We start from the raw sequence: 21,480 nt of genomic DNA on the forward strand, positions 1-21,480 counted from the left end.
TGTGACAGTTCATACCTCAAAACTGCCTGGTTTGTTTAAATGAAGATTCTGGAGAATAATTGAGAGGTTTGGCTAGTTCTTCACCTGCCCCCACAAAAGGATGCATCCCCCATTTGGGAAACATTTTAGGGCTGGGAGTGATGGGGAAATAACTGGTGAAAATCAATATTACCAGCAGAGCCTTTCTTGCAATACCAATTGAGATAGAAATCCTGCCCTTCTTCGTCACTTTTTGAAAGACGACTACTTCCTTCTGCAGGGGAGACATAACTGTGGTGGATCTGCAGAAGAGAGGACTAGATTCTTGGAACCCAAGTCCACTGAAGATGCCAGCCATTCATGATGGAGGTGGAGAGATAGGAGCTTTGAGGTAAGGAATTTTTAGTGGAGGTGGGGGAAATGTAACCCCAGTTCCCTTATGAAAAGAAACACATGATATGGCATATCTACAGGAAAGGGGGAATCAGGGAAAAGAGAAACAGAAGGACAGTGGTTTAAGCATTACTGTGAAAAGAACTTTTTTGCTTGTGTAAGCTGCATCTCCACTTGGAGAGTTGCCAGTATAATTCTATTGGTGTGTCTATACCAGCAAATCCTCCAAGGCCTGAAATGGCAGAGCACTGGAGAGAGTCATATATGGAAAGGAATCTGTACAAAAGGTAGCTAGAGGGAGGAGGGATGTTGGTGGAAAAGATCAGACTGTTCTGTGCTCCTCAGGCAAAAAGGTTAGTATATATGCACTTGTGTTAGTTTCTAGTGACTTGTTTGAAAAACATTGGGCAGAAAACTGGATGCTCTATCATCTTTGTGTTCAACATTTTACTTATTGTAATTAGTAACATAGAGGCCATTATAGTCTGGTGAAATAAAATTCCAGAATGGGAAAAAGTTAAAAAGGCTACAAATGTGGTTACTACTTTAAAATTAAATGGAACATGTACAGTTAAGTACCAGATTAGGATGGTTTCATATCACTAGCCCTAAATGTCAAGGGATATATCCTAGCCTTCTGCTCAATCCCTTTGTGCCATTCTGGTAGTATAAAGGGGATGAAGGACTGTCCTAAGAGAACAGCTGCAAACTCCTGTGGTGTAGGGGGAAGCCCTGGTGGCATAAAGAAAACATCTATTTTTTTATATCTAACAAAAAATGTTCTTTATAGTTACTTTTGGAGATGGACTGGTTTGACCTACCACCTCCGGCCCCAAAAGTACTGTCTGCAGAAAAGAGCCACAATAGGTGGTAAATCCTTCCCATTCCATTCAATGAGATTTAGGAGGTTTTTTTCTTTGCTGTTCTTTATTGTCTATAGTTGTAGCAATTGATTTGATAGTCTCTGCCTCTGAGCCTTTCAAATTTTGCTGATTGTGGGTAGTTTGAAAGGCTCGGAGGCAGAGACTATCAAAGTACCCACAATCCCTAACAAGCCCTAACTCGTCTATAGATAGAGTACCAGGCTAGGAAATAGCAGATCTGGGTTCCGTTCCCAGCTCTACCGCTGATAAACTTGCCCTATGCCACAGAGCATAATTTCCGTGCCTCAATTTACCCATCAGCATGAGGATAATAGGCATATCAATATTAAGGAATTAATATTTGTAAAGTGCTTTTAGGCAGTTGGATGGAAAGGGCTATGGAAATATAAAATGATTATAGAATTCAAGAATCCTTTCAACCTCTCATCAACAAAACAGTCTTTCTCAACTCCCTTGGATCTTTGGGAACATCATTAGGAAAGACACTAATGACTTTCCATACTTACATCCAGTGAATAAATCTAACCATTTTTTTATTTGTGCTCTCTATAAAGTGGGTGTTTTTTATTCAGATATATTAATTCCAAGACTTTTAACTGTGACATCCATAGATCCAAGAAGAATAACCACATTTCCAGCATATGTTCACTTCCAGCGGGACCCAGATACAAGTTTGGTAAGAAATGTATAATGCGTGTACGATTTTAGTGTTCAGCTCTTGTCAGATTCTATTAGAACTGAGGAGTTGTAGAAGGGGTAACTCTAAGGGCTTGTTTACATGGACAGTTAGTTTGTGGCAACTGAGGTGTGAATCTACCCCACCCTAGCCTGCTACATACTTTGTGGATTCTGCTGACATGCATTAACAATTTGTTAATGAGCTTTGATCTAGTCCTCTTTGAAAGAGGATTACATCCCCAACTTGTCACAAACTCCCTGTTGCTGTAGACAAGCTCTAACTTGTCAATGCTTTAGTTGTCTTGTGCCATATTAGTCTGTATCTACAAAAACAATGAGGAGTCCGATGGCACCTTAAAGACTAAAAGATTTATTTGGGCATAAGCTTTCGTTGATTAAAAAAACCCACTTCGGAGTGGGGGGGGTTGCCCTCAAAAGCTTATGCCCAAATAACTCTATTAGTCTTTAAGGTGCCACCAGACTCCTTGTTGTTCTTTTGAAAACTGTTTCCTCCGTGATAAAACTTCTTGAAGTTCTAGTGATTACATATATTTATTGAAGGGATAATGTTTACAGTGAAGTGTATGAAGAAATAACACTTTTTGCAGGCAGTTAAAAATGAGAAAAGCTGGGTTGGATAATTGTAAAACACCTATTTTGAGTATACTGTCATCAACTATTAGGAATTATTCCTGTTCTAAGATGACAGAAGAGTCACATGAATAGATGTTTCTTGATTTTTCTGTTGATTTTATTTTTTTTAAATTTTTATTTATTTATTTATTTGGGCTCAGAATTTCTATTTTTCAGTTCAGTTTCATGAATAGTTGTCTGTATGGAAAGAGTAGTGTGAGACAACACATATACTTAGGTCATTTGTGAGACAATGACATTTCACTTTTTCATGGCTGTGATTGGAAGAAATTTAAATAATGCACAAAATTATTACTATACAGAGGCTACTTGGCACTCAGAGGGCTTTATGAAGTGTTTTGTAGCTGTAGACTTCACAGAATCTTCCCACTATCCACATTTTGCACATGGAGAAACTGCGACAGAAGCTGTGACTGTCAGAGCTGGGATTAGAACTGAAGTTACTGATTGCTAATCTTGTGCTCCACGAGTAGAATACTGGTCTCTAAACAGTATGATGAGATCAGAGAAAAGATTACTCGAATGAACCCACTGACCTCCAGTGTCACTACATTTGAGGAGGAAAGTAACTACCAACAAGTACATGAAACATCTGTGTTGTAACTTTTTCATTAGAAGACTATCTCTGAAAAGTGCTACTTCTAAACTCACTTGACCATATTAGCCACTTAAACTTTGTTATGCTGAAATATCGATCTAGCAAGTACCGTTTTTAGGTTAGTTTGGTTCCAAATCACAATTGTATTTATTCTGCTTGGAAGGGTTAGTAGGTAGCAAATTAATCTGTCAACAGTATCCTGTGTAATACTTTAATATTTGTAATGATACTGAAATAAAAATGTCTCCAGATACAATGCATACCTTTGTTATTAAAAGCCCCTTATATAAAAATATTTCTGCATGTGTAGGTAGATGAGCTAAAAAGCAATGTGAAAAGAAGTAGGAGAAAATGAATAATAGTGGGACTGAAAACCAGACAGAGATCTGTTTTTTTTAATAATTTGCCAAAAATATTTGTTTAAAATGTTAGTATCATACATGTTTTTAGCAACTTTTGCTTGTCCACTGCCCCTTTCAATATGGATTTGACTGTTGAGATGTTCACCATTTAAAAATACATATACTGTCAAGACTTGTTTTCTAGAATCCTATATCCCCATGTTGAGGTTTTAAGTTGAAAGTGGAATGCCAAATTTTAGGGTTAGACTAGTGATTCATTAAACACAAACCAACCTTTCAAGTAACTCTGCTGAAGACATATTTTTTATTAAAGGTACTTAAGACCTACCTGATTTAGTATTGTAGAATCAGTGGGTTTTTCCCGCCCCTTAGGTCATCACCATTTCACAGATCCTTTTGCTGGAGCTCCACCTGAATACATACAGAGACTCTCTGAAATAAAATCATTTCAGTGTGAAACTATACGTCAAGAGAAAAACAAAAAATTGAAAAGGGGCAAGAAAGAAGAAACATGGACAAGCTGATGGGCAAGAAACAAGCTCTTGTGTACACTATTTTGTGAGCTTAGATTGTTTTGCCCACTGAAATACAAAAACTTTGCTTTTAAATACAGTATGATGCTAAATAATGATTTACCTGAAAACCTGTTTAATGTAAATAAACTGTAAATACCAAATCTTGTGATATATTTAATAAATATTTTATATATTTATACAGAGCAGCGTGCAGTGCTTTCATTAAAAAGTAATAACTTGAGTCTTAAAGATATGGATTACAGTTTGTATAATGTAGACTTGAAATATTAATCTTTAAATGAGAAGCAGACCTTTGATTGTATTAACTCTGCCACTAAAAACCAGCTACGTGTACACATGAAAAATAGACTTCTATGGTGGAAACTATAGTACATTTAATCTTTAATAAATTTACTTCTGTACTAGATAAAAGGGTAATTGTATATATTTTTAATGATCTTATCTCATTTTGCAGTTTAATATATGCAATTACTGTTCAATTAATAATGAGCATATTTAGAATGAGAAAAATTTCCACTGGGTGGCATAGTTACTCCCATATAAAATCCACTATTTGTATATCATCAATAAACTTTGGGGCCAGATCTTCCTCCCTTTCATAAAATTTGCCTCTACTGATCTGGCTCTGAGTAGATTCAGTTCCCTCCTCCTGCCCAAACCTATGGTAGCTCCTCTGGGGGACTGCCTTCAGAATTGTGGGAGATAGGCAAGAGGAGAGATAGGTTTCCCTGGATTTTCTCCTTCTCCCATCCCATCCCAAACATTCTGGGGAAACCAACATACATTTTGTCTATATATTAATTTGTGATTGCTTCATACCATCAGAGAGCAAGGTATCTTTTGGAGGAGTAAAAGTAGGGAAGTCCCTGGAAACATGGCTCCTGTAAGAGCTGTACTGTCCAGGGGTTGTTTCCTCGGGATCCCCTATGATAGAAACCCAAAACCGCTTCCGAATAGAATGAGCAAATTCTGCATTCATGATGGAAGAATTCCTAGGAACTGCAGCTTGAAAGCTCAATTGTCTCCTCCACATGGATTATTGCTGCTTAAAGGAAATGAAATCCTTAACAGCCACAAACTACTTTAGGCCAATATTATTTTAAAAATATGCCGCTAATTTTCTACAAGTAATTAGAAAAACTTCCTGCTAGGCAAAGAGTAGTGCACAAGCAATGTCTAATGTTCTTTAAAATCCATTAATAAAAGCTGGTGAAGCAATACTTCAAGTATTGTGTACAACTAGAAATTTGATAATCCCTGGTTCTCTTCCAGGAACTCACACTTGCAGTACCTGTTTTAGAGTTCAAAGAAAAAAATGATTTGTAGTGTTTGAGTGACATCAGTCATCGCATTGTAAAAGTGGTGATGTTTCCCCTTCCTGGCTTGTAACTTGATATTTTCTCAGTTATTTTGTCCAAATCTAACAAAAGCAAGGGATAGCAAATATTAGAAGAACTGGAATATCAATTGCCATTCTCCTATCGGTAAACACTATTTCTTATATTTTATATAGCATCATTCAACTCAAAGAATTTTAGGGCATGCTAATCAAGTAAGTCTATAGAGATTTAAAATAAACTTCCCTGACCACTGAAATGCTGCCCGCTCTGGATCTTGTATGGTATTTTCCCTACTACAGAAATGACTTGTAATAAATATATATATATATGCAATTCATTGAGATATTTCACATAGGAAAAAATGTACATGCAACAATGCAATGAGAATAAACGAATCCTTTTTCTGTTCTGAATGTAGCATCATATAAGAGCTGCTTGGAAACTGAATACAGACCTTAAATGTTTGCCTATTGGTGATGTCAAATAATATTGTATTTGAAGAGACTGTCAAGCAAATCTTATTGCCAGTTTATTTGGGCTGTACCTGCAGTTTCAGAGAAGATTTGCTAAGGAACATTCTATGCAATCTGTTTATAGGGTGTAGGCACTAAAACGAACATGAGGCAGCTTAATCAAAAACTCAACAATCTTTCAGGTGTAAAGCTTTTTTCTTCATGGTATTTCTGCTAGCCCTGAATAGGGTGGAAGACAGCTGGAAAATGGGCACTGGAAACCTAGTTGAACCTATGGGACTGATCTAGAACATCTTGGCATTTTTTTTTTCCTTTGACAAAAAAGTGTCTCTCTTCCTCTCTCCCCCCTCCTTCTGTTAAACAGAAAAGAGGCTGAAAATTTGGTAGAAAACGCCCGTTTGGTAGAAAACAACTCTGATTGTGAAATTTCAGAAAATTAGTTAATTCCACCCTGTGAAATGACTTTGCAGTTTTCCTATGAAAGCCACCTAACCTTTGCAAACACTCCTAAAATTAATCCAAAATTTTAGCTTATTAAGTAGGTGGTAAATAATATGGTAATTGACTCTTCATATGCCAAGTGCCTAAGAGTAGATTTGTAACATGTCATGTGTCACATGCAGATGGAAGTCTTTTAAAAAAGAAAATCACATGGCTTGATTTTTCATGATCTCTGAAATCAATGGGAGCTGTAGATGCTCAACAACTCAAATTCAGGCCATTACTGCGTATGAAAGTGTAGCTGATAAGTGCACTATTAGAAAAATTCGGAGAAGCAGTAGTGAAAATGGATAGAACTATGAGGGATTTACGGGGGTATGGAGCGGGGCATCAATCAGTATTTTATAGCCTGTACAGAAGAGTCAAAGAATGTAGATATTTAGAGATTAGGAAAGGCAATAGGAAACTAGTCAGTCTGTTTTTCATGCTGTCTCAATATAATGCATGAGGAAGGGGTACTTGATAAAATGAATGACAGGCAACTTTTAAAGTAAAGTAAAAGGAAACAATTAAATCATTTAGTCAACCTGTGGAAGGCACTGCTGCAGGAGGGCCTAGAGTTAAACATTGCAGCTGCATTTTTAAAGTGAGTGGGTAAAGTTACGATTAAAAATATTTACAGTTACACATTGTAATGTAGGGAAAATCAAGTCTTTTGCTTTCTCTGAAGCACTGGATGTTGGACATTTCCAAAGGAAAGAAAGTGCAGTTGGTAAACTAGTGATCCAATCCAGCACAGTAGTTATCCTTTACCTGTTACAGTTATCTGTGCCTTTGCCGCCACCGCCACTAGGGTACCCCGTGTGCTTTATATGGTACTTCAACTCGAAATCATCAAGAAGCAGGAGTCGATGCAGTGAATTGTGCAGATATGTGAAGCTAAGCTGATCATAATTTATGCTCTGATATCATGATGAGGAACATGATATTGTTACCCCTTTTTTGACCTGAGCAGTTAGCCAAAATGTAGGGTCTTGCAAGTTTTTTTCATGATGACAGTCAGTTATTTCTTTGGGTAGGTCTACACTTACTTCCTGGTTCGGCGGCAGGCAATCGATCCCAGATCGATCCCGGAAGTGCTCGCCGTCGAGGCCAGTACTCCAGCTCGGCGAGAGGAGTACGCAGAATCGAACGGGGGAGCCTGCCTGCCGCGTCTGGACCAGCGGTAAATTCGGACTAAGGTACTTCGAATTCAGCTACATTATTAACGTAGCTGAATTTGCGTACCTTAGTCCGAAGTGGGGGGTTGGTGTGGACCAGGCCTTTGGTGCAATCCTGTTTGTACAAAGTCCTATTTCTCTGAGCAAAGGCAGACTCAAACAGGAGACAGTTTTTTTGCTCACAGTTCCAAGTCTCTTTCAGTGGGCACTTTTCACCCAAAAGCTCTCCCCAGGCTTTCCTCAAGGTCAGGCTTGTTTTGGCTGTATCCTTGGCTTTCTGCTCCGTTTCTTTGTCTGTGGTTTCTGCGGTGTCTTTCCTGCTACTCATTCTCACACACCTCTACTAAAACAATATCCAGCAAAGCTCCTCCACCCACATAGTCCAAATTCCTGAGCTGCTTCACATATGCTTTTGTTGTAGGTGGTGACGTGTCACTGTGTTTTGGTTGGGGGGGTCCCTATTGTTTCAACTACCTGGTTCCAAAAAGGAGCTTTATGCTTCTAACATGAAGGGCAATGGATACATCCCCTAGTTTCAATGAGGTTTATCCCAACCCATAACAATATAAATGCATAGATAATCCATGGCTGACCATATGAATGAAGCACCCTCTTATTTTTATGAAAACAAGTTTCAGATAGTGGGTAATGAACTTATGAAATCCTCCTAGAGAAGGATGTAGCTGTATATAAACTTCCCATTTAAAGCAGTGGTCTTCCCTTACTATGCTTCTCTCTCTCTCCCTTCCCTTTTTCAGCTACAATGGAATAAATTTAGGGATGACAGTCAAAATTAGAGGTTTAGGAATGTTATGCAAATAAAGGGAACTGACTGGTTAAACACACTCAGTTTTATAATCTAAAAAGCCTGTGCTTTATATTCCCTTTAAGAATCACTTCATATATAGCAGGATAAATGCACTTTCAGAAGGCTTTATTTCAAACAATAGTGACTCTTCCAAGTGGGTACAGTCAGTCTAACATGATGAGTTTTTACTTATGTCACTCTTTGAATATTCATAAGCACGCAGTGGAATTACAGGATTGTTTTGCACTCACCTAGACTCTGAAAAAAATGAGATTAGGCTGTCTAGAAGAAACTTTTGCAGCAGAGTGTGCATTATAAGTACTGAGGTGCCACACAGCTTCCTAAATTATTCTGTTGCTTAGTTTTTTCTCCATCTAGTGAATTTAAAATGTGAGTAGCCAGAGAAAACTGTTTCTCTTGTGGCAATCCAGTGCAACTCAACATGCTCAAATCTGTTTTCAGTGCAAAGCTGCTGAACCCGGTAGCAGAACCAATTAATAAAATCTTCAGCTTCCACACAGTCATGGCTTGAGAGGTGGAAGAGGAAGTCTCAGTGGACCATGGGCTTTCACTAGCTACATTCAACTAATGCTCAAAGGGCCTTAAAGTTGGAAGAGATGGGCTTCTCTCTCTCTCATTCCTTCCTGCCTCCTCCTTAATGGTGAAGGCCCCCTCGTAGTTAAACTGGATGTTGACATCCAATTCCAAGACGCCACCAACTGAACTAAAAATAAGCCTGTTAGATCCTTCTCTGCCCCACAGTCAAGAGCACACGTCCTCCCTCAGTTTAGCTCTTCCTGTTAATGGTTCTTTAGGTTCTGAATTTATTCCCTTGAAGATTTGGTTCAGAAAGCACTTTAGATGCAGCCATATGGTGCAATACCTCTTGACATAAGGCCTATGATGTCTCTTCACTTGAAGCAATACATTTATGTTCTCTATTTTCACTGAAATCATTTTGGAGATAGGAACCATCTAGCTTCTGGCTGAAAGAGATAATCTCTTTTGTTCATTCCCCCTTATCATCCAGAGGTTCAAAAAGAAATTACCTGCTTGGTCATCCTGACCATCTCCTCAGGGAGTTATGGTTTCTATAGACTTACAGGAGGCCACTTGAACCTCCATTGTTAGGCTCTCCGGTTTGGCAGAGGGTTGCTGTTTTTCCAAAACACTTACAGAGATCTCATTTAAGTGCCTCCTACTGGCCATTAGACTTGTACTAGTTCCTAATACTTGTAAATTTGGCCAAGGTTTCACTGACCCCTTTTGTACAGTCTAGGAAGTTTGCCTTCTGTACCTATCTGTCTCCAGACAGCCAAAGTTCAGGCACCTATCCAGGAATTTTTAAGTCTACACCAAAGCTCTTTGAACAGCTACATGGACTTCTTGTGTCCTAACCGGCAGTGGCTCCTTGAAATTTCATCCAGTTCTGGATTTTTTTTCATATGATACAGCAATCTTGGCACCTGAGAGGATAAGTATTCTCCACCAAGTCAATGTAAAAGGGAAAACTGCCCAATACCACTGTATTGGATGGTGGTAAAGAGAGACTCACTCCCTTCCAGTTAGGGGCCCATATGGGAAGCAGAACAGCTCACGACTGTCCCAGTTGTAACTCAAGTCCTATACAAGCGTTATAGAGCATAGAGACATAAACGATGCCCTGTTTGCTTACTGATACTTCTTAACAGGCTGGCCAGTACTGGTTCAGACAGACAGTTCCTAAGTTGTAGCCATCTAACCAAGCAGAAGGGCACCAGAAGCCCTGGGTTTCCCTGACTACAGCTTGCTTTTCCAACAGAAAAATGCAGACAAACATTTGCAAACTATCAGCAGATTTTCAAAATGTCAAGCACTCTCTAATCAGGATGAAAAACATTTCTTCATGAGAAAATTTTGAAAAAATGTTTGCAGCAAACTTTTGATCAGCTCTAAAGCAGCCTAAGAGGGATTTCCCTGCCCTGAGGCCTTGTCATCTAGTCGGAAAAGTGAATCCTTGCAAATAGTTTATCCTTCCCAAGGAATGGGCTCTCTTCCCCGTGGTGTTTTGGTCTCTGGCATTTGGCAGAGTGCCCCCTATTGAAGGCTCAACTCTTTGCACTGACTTTCTATTGGTAATTGAATTGTATCTGTAAACTATCCGTAAAGGCCCTGAATGGTGTGGGACCTGGTTAGCTGGAGTCGCTTTCTTGGCCTATCTCCCTCCCTAGCTGAGAAGCAATTGCTGTTCATTCCTGAGGGCTAAAGGTTCCAAGCCAAGCAGCAGGGATTTCCCAGCTAAGGGCCTAGGAAGTCCTTCCTCTTTTGGAAGTCCGCTGGAGCCTAGGAAACTTTCATAGCATGGTGTCAGATATTTTTGTTTGGCTTAGCTTTTGTCTGGTTTATTTGCGTTTGAATTTGGTTATTACAAAAGGATGATGTTTTTAATGCCACCAAGTTGGGTGGTTTTGTGTAAATTAAAATTGTTCATTTTGTGACTAAATAATTGCTCTGCTGCTATGGTAACAGGTGCTGTAAAAATAATAAAAGATATTTCCTATTTTGATTTTCTTGCTTGTATCCAGAAAGCTGTGGAGTGAAACAGCTGGCGCCAATATGTCAAGTTTTTGGTTGGTTGGCGAGTGCCTGTTTAATAATATTGAAATAAATGGTTTATGTCAAAGGAAATGAGCCATTTGCTGCCTTATTTGGTAACCAGTCTTGAGTCTGTGAAAGCTCGAATTAGGGTCTGCCTTAAAATAAATATTTAAGGTTCCAACAGCAGATTTAATTATTTTAATGTAACTGTGTTGCAATATGCTCAGAGCTCTTTCACTGATTCTTTTGTTTAAAGAACACAGCATTGGTTCTTGGTACTTCCATAAGTGCGGTGCATGTAACTTCAGTTTTAGCTAAACATTGTCAGAATAGAGCTAAACATGAACAATATATTAATATAAATTAAAAGGCAAAAATATTGTTTTCCCTGTCATTGATGTTGATCAGTGCAAAATCCCAGGTAGACAGAAATTGCTTTATAAAACACGTTTTAAATATTTGGTACTGAGATGTATACAAATCTGAATAAGTGAAATACCGCTATTGGCTTTCCTGAATCTATGCCATCATCCCCTTCTTGGATTATTCCCGAGTAAGTAACAGGAAACTTGGCATTTAGATGGAAAAGAAATGGGTAAAAGGTTGAAAAGTACATAATCGTCAGCAGGTCCATCCATATAGCCCTATAGTAGGGATTGGCATTTCATCCAAATAAATGATAAGGCAAGTATATACAAGGAGAAAGAGATACCAAGAAAATAAATATGGAGCTTTTCACTCCCAAGTCTATGAGGGAATGTCTGAGCTGGGACCCTTCCCTGGTTTCTTTGCCTTCTTCCCTAGAAGCCTTCTATCCCTTGGAAACTCAGTCTTCTATTTCCCATAATTTTTTTCAGTGTTATGCCCGATAAATTGGGCCTGCCTTATTTTTACTACCACTTCTTGATATGAGATCAGCTCTTTTTTATGTAACTTTCTCTCTCAGTGACTAAAGCAGGTTGAAGTTTTCTTTGATTAAAAAATGGCCCTCCCCCCCCCAAAAAAACTAACATTTTTGCAAATAACAGACTTCTATTTTTCACAATTTTAATAATCATTTCAATGAACTGTTATTGAAATGTTTATGTATTCACTAACTTTCACAAACATTTAATTGAAATGTAAATGAAAAATTGGTCTGTTTTGAACCCTGCAAAACAGAAACAACTTTAAAATTTTGAAATTTCAATTTTATTTTAATTTTTCATCAGGCTGTCTCAGTGACTGCCAAGAAATGGCTGCTTATGTTGGGATGTTTCTTTCTTTTCTCTCTACTTTTTCCATATTTACTTCCTTTTCCCTCTTCTCATCCCTTTTTCCCTTTCCTGTTGTCTAACTGCTTTTCCCTCTCTTTCTCTGCTACCTGCCTTCTGCTGTCAACCTTGCCCTGTTCTTGCCATCAATATTCTTTAGCTAATTGGTTCATCTGTCACCTTTCCACCTGCTGGGTACATTTCTAGTGCACAACAGCTGGATGAAGCATATTCTCGACAAGCTGTTCATGCATGGGGGCAGGAGCTGCTTTAGCACTGTAATACAGTGCGTGAGAGGACCACCTGGCTGGCACCACTAAGATTATGGATCTGTGATCCCCGGGATAGACTTAAGAAGTAGGTGCTGAATTTCATGTATGAGCTGACAAGTTTCAGGTCAGGTAATTCAATAGTGTTTCTGTTTACCTTTTTTCAGTGACTGAACTCCAGCTGTAATAAAACGGAGATGCTAGTACTGCACTCCTGCTTATTGTGGTAAGATTTCTTCTTAAATCATTGTTGTGGTAGGCTGGAATGACTCCTTCAGAGCTGCTGAAGTACATCAAAGCAATTGGAGTTGCAGCCTCTGCATAATGAGTCCTGGTATTAAAAAGGTACAAAATTCATGCTGAGGAAGGCTGAGTGTAAGCTAGACATGTTAGTCAATGAATTTGACATTCTTCTACAAATATATGGAGGTGCCAGATTGCATAGACCTAATGGCCACTGAACTGAGCTATTAGGGGCCCACAGAAGCAGCCAAAACTACTCAGCTATTATCTTGTAGACTATCCTTGATAAAGGCAAGGGAAAGTTAACCCTTTACTGTCACATCCACACAAAAGTGGTGTTCTCCTATTCTGCTGTTGTCTAACCATGTCAGAGATGCTGTGCCCATAGGAGTCACAAGTCCAGTGATTTTACCATCATATGCTGAAGCTTTTCTATATAAAGTAATAAAGAAATTTAGAAGAAAAAAAAAAGGAAACACCAAATGATTCAAGGGACTTCACCGGACTCCAGTGGGGGATCTGTTGATGAGGTGGTGAGAAATCTTAATGTGGTGCAAACAGCAGAGTGGAATCCAGCAGTTTTTTGTTTGTTGGGAGGAAACTGGACCATCCTCTTGCGCATTTCCCAGAATGTGAAATGTGGGTGCCCTGTTTCCTCCTCCTCCCTATCCCACCAGTGTCAGAGGAGGGAGATGAAATCTTGCATGAAGAGCTGATTGTTCACTGATGCCAGTAAAGTAACTCTTCCGTTATGGAATACACAGGCCTGAACCCAGGTCATCTACTGATTTTACTACAGTAGAACCTCAGAGTTATGAACAGACCAGTTAAACCACACTCCTCATTTGGAAATGGATGTACGCAATCAGACAGCAGCAGAGACCAAAAAAAAAAAAAGAAAGAAAGAAAAGAAATACAGTCCAGTACTTGTTAAACATTAAACTACTAAAAAAAATGAAGAGAAAGTTTTTAAAAAATTGACAAGGAAACTATTTCCGTGCTTGTTTCATTTAAATTAAGATGGTTAAAAGCAGCATTTTTCTTCCACATAGTAAAGTTTCAAAGCTGCATCAGTCAACGTTCAGCTGTAAACTTTTGAAAGAACTATAACGTTTTGTTCAGAGTTACAAACATTTCAGAGTTATGAACAACCTCCATTCCCAAGGTTTCTCTTGCACCCATCACAGGCACCTAGTACTGTCACGTGACTATAATAAAGAATGGATTCCTTTCTTTCAACTCTGAACAGAGACCTTTAATAAAATAACAAATGCAGTATCATCCCAGAAGCTGGTTCTGTCTGGCTGCAGAGGTCTTTACCACTGCTCCTCTGACTGGAATGCTAAACTGTATTATACTGTTCAGCTGCTAGGAGGTGTTGTGCATAATATACCTCATTTAAGCTAACTGCAGCTGTAGCTCGCAGTACAGAGCAGTGGTTCTCAATCAGGTGTACATGGATCCCGGGGTACTCAGAGGTCTTCCAGGGGATACATCAACTCATTTAGATATTTGCTTAGTTTTACAACAGGCTACATAAAGAGCACTAGTGAAGTCAGTACAAACTAAAATTTCATATAGACAATGACTTGTTTATACTGCTCTATATACTATACACTGAAATGTAAGTACAACATTTATCTTCCAGTTGATTTATTTTATAATTATATAGTCAAAATGAGAAAATAAGCAATTGTTCAGTACCAGTGTGCTGTGATACTTCTGTATTTTTATGTGCGATTTTGTAAGCAAGTAGTTTTTAAGTGAGGTGAAAGTTGGGGTATGCAAGACAAATCAGCCTCTTGAAAGGGGTGCAGTAGTCTGGAAAGGTTGAGAACCACTGCATTAGAGGATCTTATAATGAACACATCCCTGTGCATCTCTCTGGGAAGGAAGCTCTGTAGCCAGTCCATATCTGGTACAAGAGCCTGATCTGCAACCTACTGTATACAACGTGTATATGATACTACCTGGCTTCCTGCTACTGAATAGCTTTCTTCACAAATATTAAGTTATCCATGAACATGTGCTGGGTAACCAGTGAGAGATGGCTCATTTTCTGTTTCTACTTGCATCCCAAGACAAACCTCTCTCTACAGCTAATATTCCTGCTGTAACCCACAGGAGAGGTTGGCCTGCTCTTAGAAGCCAACAGATTCCACAGCATTGTGATATCTTAGTGTTTAAAGGAATTTGGATTAAAAAATATTGGGTTATAACGCTACATGTGGTAGCTTGCCTATTCAGCCAAAACATTGTCTGTGTCTCTGTGCTGAGCCAGATCACTAGCGCTACAATGCAGCTTGTGTTGAGTAAAAGTAACCAACATCAATCCAGCTCATATTCCCTCTGAGTGAGTTAATAATCCCATGTTTGGTTCATTATCCCTCCCACCACCTGAAAGAGCTACAACATTAAAGGATTATTAAAGGATTTCACAATGAACCCTTGGTCACTTATCAACCATAAAGTCAGTTATCCCTATGGTAATGCTTCACATCACCTGTCTAAAACCTCCAAAGGCTAGCTTTCATGGTATATGTATTTAGCAAGATCAAGGGAATTTTTGCCCTTCTGCTACAAGGGAGGTTTCTTTCCCCTCCGAGCTTACCTCAAAGTACCTGCTTTATGGTTTGACACCCCAGTTAAATTCTCCACTTGATGCTGATCCCAGAATGAGCGCTCATGGTAGTGATTATGACACTGGCGGACCAGGTGAAAGCTCATGCCAAAGCCCCAGACCTCACTGAATGCTTACAAATGCATAGCCAGGCCAATTCATTGTGCATTAGTATAGATCAAAGTGATTGTTAAATGTGTAAGAGTATAGTTGTTGTTTAAACTTCATGAAAATGAATTGGATGTTACTTGCATTGTTTTCATATATCTGTACCCTGCTATAATGCAGTAGCAAACATCTACTCTACACTGTGCATATCCCTGTAGCTAAATAACCCATCAAACAAGTCATCAAATGAGAAAGAAGCCTTGTGGAATGCAAATGAAGAACTTTAACAGAAAAGTGTTAATTTCAAAGCAAGTGGACATTGTGTGTGGTGATCGGAGGTCAAAGACTCAAACTGCATTCCTCGCTCTCCATCATCAAAGGAAAAGCCCATGTAGGTAGTGTAATCTAGAGTGCCAATTGATCCAGGATAAGTGACTGGTCTCTTGGGACAGGGAGCAACCTGATGTGATGTGATTTTTGGTTGTGACCTTTTATCACAAAGTTCAGTTTGTTAGTGTGGTAAGATAGACTGGAGAGTCTAAGGGGACTGTCTGTGACTCTACTATGGTAAGACTGATACAATGATCCAGGAGTTCACATTTGTTACTGGCTTGGTGAAATCTAATTATAGAACACACTACTAATTTGGGGGTGTCTTCCCTGTTTTCTGACAGTTTGCCTTGAGGTAGGCACTCACAGTTGTGAGCCACTCCAGTCAGCGTGACAATGATCTTCTATAAAAGTTGGAGGGAAGTTTGCAGGGAGAGGGGAGAAATTGAAAAGGAATGGCTGTACCTTTGGGAGGAAACCCTGGAATTGCAATAGAAAATTACAGGATGGACTGGTAGCACAGCCTATTATTAAAGTTGCTCATCATTTCCCATTAGACCCTGTTTTCAGTTGCTTATAACAACTTTGCTGAACATCAGCTGTTTGGGCTCCTGTTTTCTATTCCATGTGTCTACCTCCAACTGATTCTATTTTATTTTATTTTTAATTTCAGCCAAAACAGTCCAGCCATTTCCAAGAACGATGGTAGACAAAAATGTTTGCCCAGGTTAAAAAATTCTGGCAATCTTTGCTTTGATAAAATCTGCCACACCCTTGCTTGGGAACAGAAGCTTGAACTTTGGCTGGGAGGGTAGCCTTTGTGCCATCCCTGTAATCTGCCCAAATTTGACCAAGTTACAAGACTTTGAAAAACTGCAGTTTGCACATGCTCAGTAGACACTTCAGATGTTAGCAATTGAATTCCCCAAAGATTCTAGCATGCACTAGCCTGGTACTGAGCAGAGCTTTCCCTGCAATTGCAGCTCTGGGCCATGCTGGGTCTGGATCCAAGTATGTGAACTGAGAGCAGGAGCCTGTCTCCCCTGTTCTCCTAGTGCCCCCATGGTAGGCCCAAGTAACATGAAGGAGGAAGCTGCCTGATTCAAATGCAGAAGGACCAAGGGCCTTGAAGGTGGGAGAGAGGTAACGGACTGGTGGCTGGTATGTTAGGTGTGGGGGAAGAAGGGTGACTAGGAGTTGGAGAGGGAAATGTGGGGATGGAGGTGTTGGGGGAGACTGAATTTGGATGAGGACCCAAAGGGGTAGGGGAGGAGACTAGGACTAACAACTAGTGGGACGGGGAGGGGAGACATATGAGAAGGAGCTGGGTTGTGATGGGAGAACTGGCACTGGCTGGGCAACGAGATTGGGGCAAGGAGCCTGTGTGCATGGGGCGATGGGGAAACAGATTGGACAAGGAGAAGAACTGGGACTGGGACCCAGCGAGGATAGGGCAGCAACTGGATACCAGGGTAGGGAGAGAGATCAGACGAGGAGCTGAGAATGGTAGGAAGTGGGACTGTCTGGACAAGGAGACTGGGACTTCATGGGGGGAGATAGAGATGGGAAGCCTGGTGTAGAACTTGGCAATTTTTTTCAGCAAATAGTAAATTTGTCAAAAAATGTATTTTTCAGGCTAATCACATTATTTGCGAATGTGGGTCAAATTTGGCAAATAGTTTCAGCCAGAAAAAGAAAAAGAAAATTAGAAATGTTTATTTGAATTAACATCTTGGATTCAAATGGAATGAAAGTGTTTTGTTTTTTGTGTTTCAGTGAGAAAAAGAAACAAAAATCAGTTTTGATTCTAGATTAACCAAGCTTTGTTTTATTTTTCAGTTTGGCCAGTGAACTGAAAAATCAGTAAATTTATTCAGCTCTCGTCTGGTGAGGAAGACTAGGATGTGCTGGACCAGGAGACTGGGACTGAGATAAGAAGCTTCAGGACTGGAGACTGTGACAGGCTAGGTGAGATAAACAGGATTGGGATCAGAAGGCAGGGAAGGGAAAGAGACAGGACTGGGACAAGTTGGAGGGGATGGGGCAGAAGTCTGTGCTCACAAGAGCACACTCCCCATCAGAGCCTGGAATGAAATCCTAGATTCCTGAGTCTCACCTTTCATTCCTCTGCTGTCATCAAATATGTCTGAAACCCACTGGCAAAGTGTTCATCCCCCTTTACTGCTGCTGGTTCACATACAGGATGACAACCTTCTATTGCTATCAGTTACTCTGTTAGACCTCTGCCACTGGAGCTGTGTGGTGGATATAACAGTTCCAATCCTGCTGCTGACCCCATGTGGGTGTCAATAAGTTACATGATGGAATTCCAGTTCTTTTTTCAATTTGCCTTTTTTTTTAATCTAGGAAATTAGACACAAAAAAGAACATTATTAAGGTTGTAAAGTCAAGCATTCAAAAGTTAGGGAATGTCAGATTTAATCTTACTCTTGACCATCATTTTTCTGTGACTCAGCTCCCCATCCATAAAATGGGGATAATACCACCCCCACTCTTCACAGGTATGTTGTGAAGAAAAATTAGTGTTTGTGAGACACCCTACTGTAGTGATGAATGCCAGAGAAAAGCCCATGAGGAAATTAATAATAGTTTTCAGAACACCATGCAGTAAATAAGGCTTGGGCCCATCCATTGAACAAGGAAGGATAAAACAAAATATCGAATAGCTCCCCATTAAGTGAGCACCATCCATCATGTGCCCTGAATGAGGCAAGGGGTCCTATGAAAAAAATAGCATGAGATCATGTAATTAAAGACTGTACTATAATACATATGCACAAGGGGGCTGAATTAAAATTGCACAGGTAACCTTACTTCTGCCTTTTTTCTGTGAAATATATACAGATGCACCCTCAATGAGATAAGCTAAAGACAATAAGCTACATTCATCTCTGATATAACTATTGAAATCAAAGTTCTCTTTACCATAGGTTGGAGATCGGATCCTCCCCACAGTCAACCATCTTCTTCTGCTCCACAGGTCATATTTTGCCCTCATCATAGGATGCAGAGCAGCATCCTGCTCCACTCGCCATTTCACAATCTATCCCAGTGTCCATACAGAGCCTCCATTTCACTCATATCTCAGCACCTCCCATGTATCTTTCCTCATACCGTCCCTGTGAACAAGGGAAGTGTACCTAAGTTACAGACTGGGAACTGAGACCCACGGACGCACAGGAAATCTGTGGCAGAGCCAGGAACAAACCGAGATTTCCCGAGGTCTAGTCTAGTGCCTTAACCACGAGACTATCCATTTTTTGTATGAGCTAGAATGCCAAATCTACCCATATCCCTCTACTTACAAAACCTAACTGAATCTGCTTCATTCACTCTGAGAACATACATTAATATATGCTGACCATCGATGCCTGAGTAACACATCACTGAAATATCATAAAGGTCCATTACCATGGCTAATGTATTATAAAAGTTATAGAAACTTGGTTCTAATGTTCACCTCCCAGCTTCAGATGCACTGAAGGTAGCTGCTTTGGTTTTCCCAAACCAGGAAAGAGTCATGTGGTCACATGATTCTGGCTCTTTGTATCCATGTGCTAAATCACATCTAAAGAAAGCTAAAAACATAGAAACCCTTTCTTAATATTACTTTTCTACAAAAAGCAATAGCTGTAGTTGTGGCAGGCAAGTCATGTGAAGAAGAATGTAAAGGAAAGTGATCCATTAGACAATTTCTGTGTTATGCTGTGATCTAGACTATGAAAACATATGTTTGAAGTTTTTGAAAAAATGAAAGTTTTTATAATAGTTTAGGGTTATTTTACTCATAAGTCATATTTTAGACTGTGCTGTTCCTTTAATGAAAAAAGAAACAAATGTTCTAAGTTTAGTTCTGGATCTGTTTAAAAATTTGAATAACTTAAATTTTGGTAGCAATGACAATTTTTCAGTTTTCATAGATAATTTCTGAGCATTTGGAACATAAAATAGGTGAGAAACCATATTTTTCCTAAGACAACAGGCAAGCTAAGTCGCTGGCAAAGCAGACACATTGGAGACAAAGAAACATAGGAGCAAAAAAGGACGTATGTGAATGGCAGTAATCAGTTCCACCAATTCTAAGAGATTTTATGTCCAATTTTGAAATCATATGGTCTGTTACAGAGTTGGGTTAGACCAGATGATTACTATAGTCCCTTCTGGCATTAAAATCTATAAATCAGATAAGAAATCAGATAGATCTTTACATGTAGCTTAAAACTGCAGTGAACGTCTCTTTCCTCAGTTGAAAGCCTCAGTGAAAGCCCATCTAAGGTATATGCCATTTCCTTCTCTGTAGAGCTCACATTGTAGATTGATGCCCTATGGCTCCATCTAGAGATTAGTCTAGAGATTAGTTACAATCTTTCCCTACCTCCACATAGTTCTGTCCTTGAAAAATGACCCAAATTATGTTAAGAAGGTATTTCTATCATTGAATAGCAAAGGTTATATCTTGGTATCTGGTCTTATTCAAACCAGCTATGTAAAGGTACTCTCCAGCAGATAAAGAGGTAAATTCATTCTGGGAATTCTGCTGCATTGGTAGTCAAGATCTTTCACTTAGTGAAGACTCCAGCTGGAGAACTGTATTCTGTGTAACAGCCTGTACTTTTTAGGCTGCTATGATTCTTTAATTTTGCAGCCCCCAGTATAATTTGACAATCAAGCACATATTTCTGATATTGCTGGTTTTAGTTTGGGCAGAAAATTTTTGCCAACTTATTCCTTTCGGGAGAACGGTTACTAAATATTAAGAGCCATTACTGCTTTTGTAACATATTTCAATATGTAGCTTATTATAAAGATGTTACTAGGATATTTCTGTAGGCCTACATTTTATTATTGCAGCAACTTTATCCAATGAAATGCCTCCTATTCTTAAATCTTGCATCATAAATCTTGGCATCTCTAACGATTATGCTGAAGTTTTTAAAACATCCATAAGCTATGTATAATGTTATTTAGAATCTGAGGGGATGGGTTAATGGTCTCACTCATAGGTTCGAATCCTGGCAGATACTTCAGCCTTCTAAAGAAGATAAGTGGCTTTCCATTCAGCTTACTGTACTAGGAGCCCCTGGCAATCCAAGGTGGAAGAAGATCTCAGAGAAAAGGATCTCCTTCACTATCCTGATTCCTAGCTGTGGAAACACAAATCCTCCTTTTCCTCAGGAATGCATGGGCTTTTCTGAAGTTACTTCTGCCCTCCCTGGGTTTGATCACTGTGAGTCAGACACATTAATTTGTATCAGCAGAAGCAAGATCACGAAAAACAATTTTTTCTTACCTCACTAATTGTTCTCCAAGATGTTGCAGCAACACATTGTAGTAGAATGAAGACACCAGGTCCTCAAGAACCTAATGGAAAAAATTAAGGATGGGGATTTTTTCCCCCTCGTTAAAAAAAAAGAAGAGATGTTGGACTGGTCACAAAATTGTGGAATGTTAGTAAACTGAGACATTTTTCACACTGACAAAAGTTAAATGTGGGTACAACCTAAATGGTAGGAAACTAGGTTCACAATCCTGAAAACATTTATGCATGTGCTTAATGTTACACCCAGTAGTAGCCCCACTGATGTCAGTGGGACTACGCAGAAGCAGGGCCTAAGAATAGAATGGGGGGTGTGACAGACCCAGACCAGTGGGGTACAGGAGTCTGGTAGAAGGCAAATATACTGGTCACTGGA

At 39.4% G+C, this 21,480-nt stretch overlaps 1 protein-coding gene and 1 long non-coding RNA gene across 7 annotated transcripts in view; one reads left to right on the plus strand and one right to left on the minus strand.

Annotated features, from left to right (window-relative positions):
* C2H8orf89 (chromosome 2 C8orf89 homolog) overlaps positions 1 to 4,254 on the plus strand; it is a 19,614-nt gene extending 15,360 nt beyond the window's left edge. For 3 of the 4 annotated variants that reach the window (XM_034763112.1, XM_034763114.1, XM_034763115.1), the window contains exons 6-8: positions 260 to 370; positions 1,868 to 1,932; positions 3,921 to 4,254. In XM_034763112.1, the coding sequence (XP_034619003.1) occupies positions 260 to 370; positions 1,868 to 1,932; positions 3,921 to 4,072 (328 nt within the window). In that variant the 3' untranslated portion in view covers positions 4,073 to 4,254. Of the gene's footprint in view, positions 1 to 259; positions 371 to 1,867; positions 1,933 to 2,890; positions 3,584 to 3,920 lie in introns of those variants that run through there. The other variant, XM_034763113.1, reaches the window with a different exon arrangement.
* LOC117873579 lies at positions 2,984 to 21,480 on the minus strand. Of its 3 annotated transcripts, none has more exons than XR_004644762.1 (6): positions 18,713 to 21,480; positions 17,883 to 18,129; positions 12,623 to 12,796; positions 5,376 to 5,504; positions 3,877 to 3,959; positions 2,984 to 3,072 (listed from the first exon to the last, which is right to left on the minus strand). It is a non-coding gene; the product is annotated as an uncharacterized LOC117873579 (long non-coding RNA). The 3 variants fall into 3 exon arrangements; XR_004644763.1 differs by lacking the exon at positions 2,984 to 3,072 and having other exon boundaries at positions 3,882 to 3,959; positions 18,713 to 18,906; positions 21,078 to 21,480; XR_004644764.1 differs by lacking the exon at positions 2,984 to 3,072 and having other exon boundaries at positions 3,898 to 3,980.

Source organism: Trachemys scripta, chromosome 2 (assembly GCF_013100865.1).
Source record: "Trachemys scripta elegans isolate TJP31775 chromosome 2, CAS_Tse_1.0, whole genome shotgun sequence".
NCBI lineage: Eukaryota > Metazoa > Chordata > Testudines > Emydidae > Trachemys > Trachemys scripta.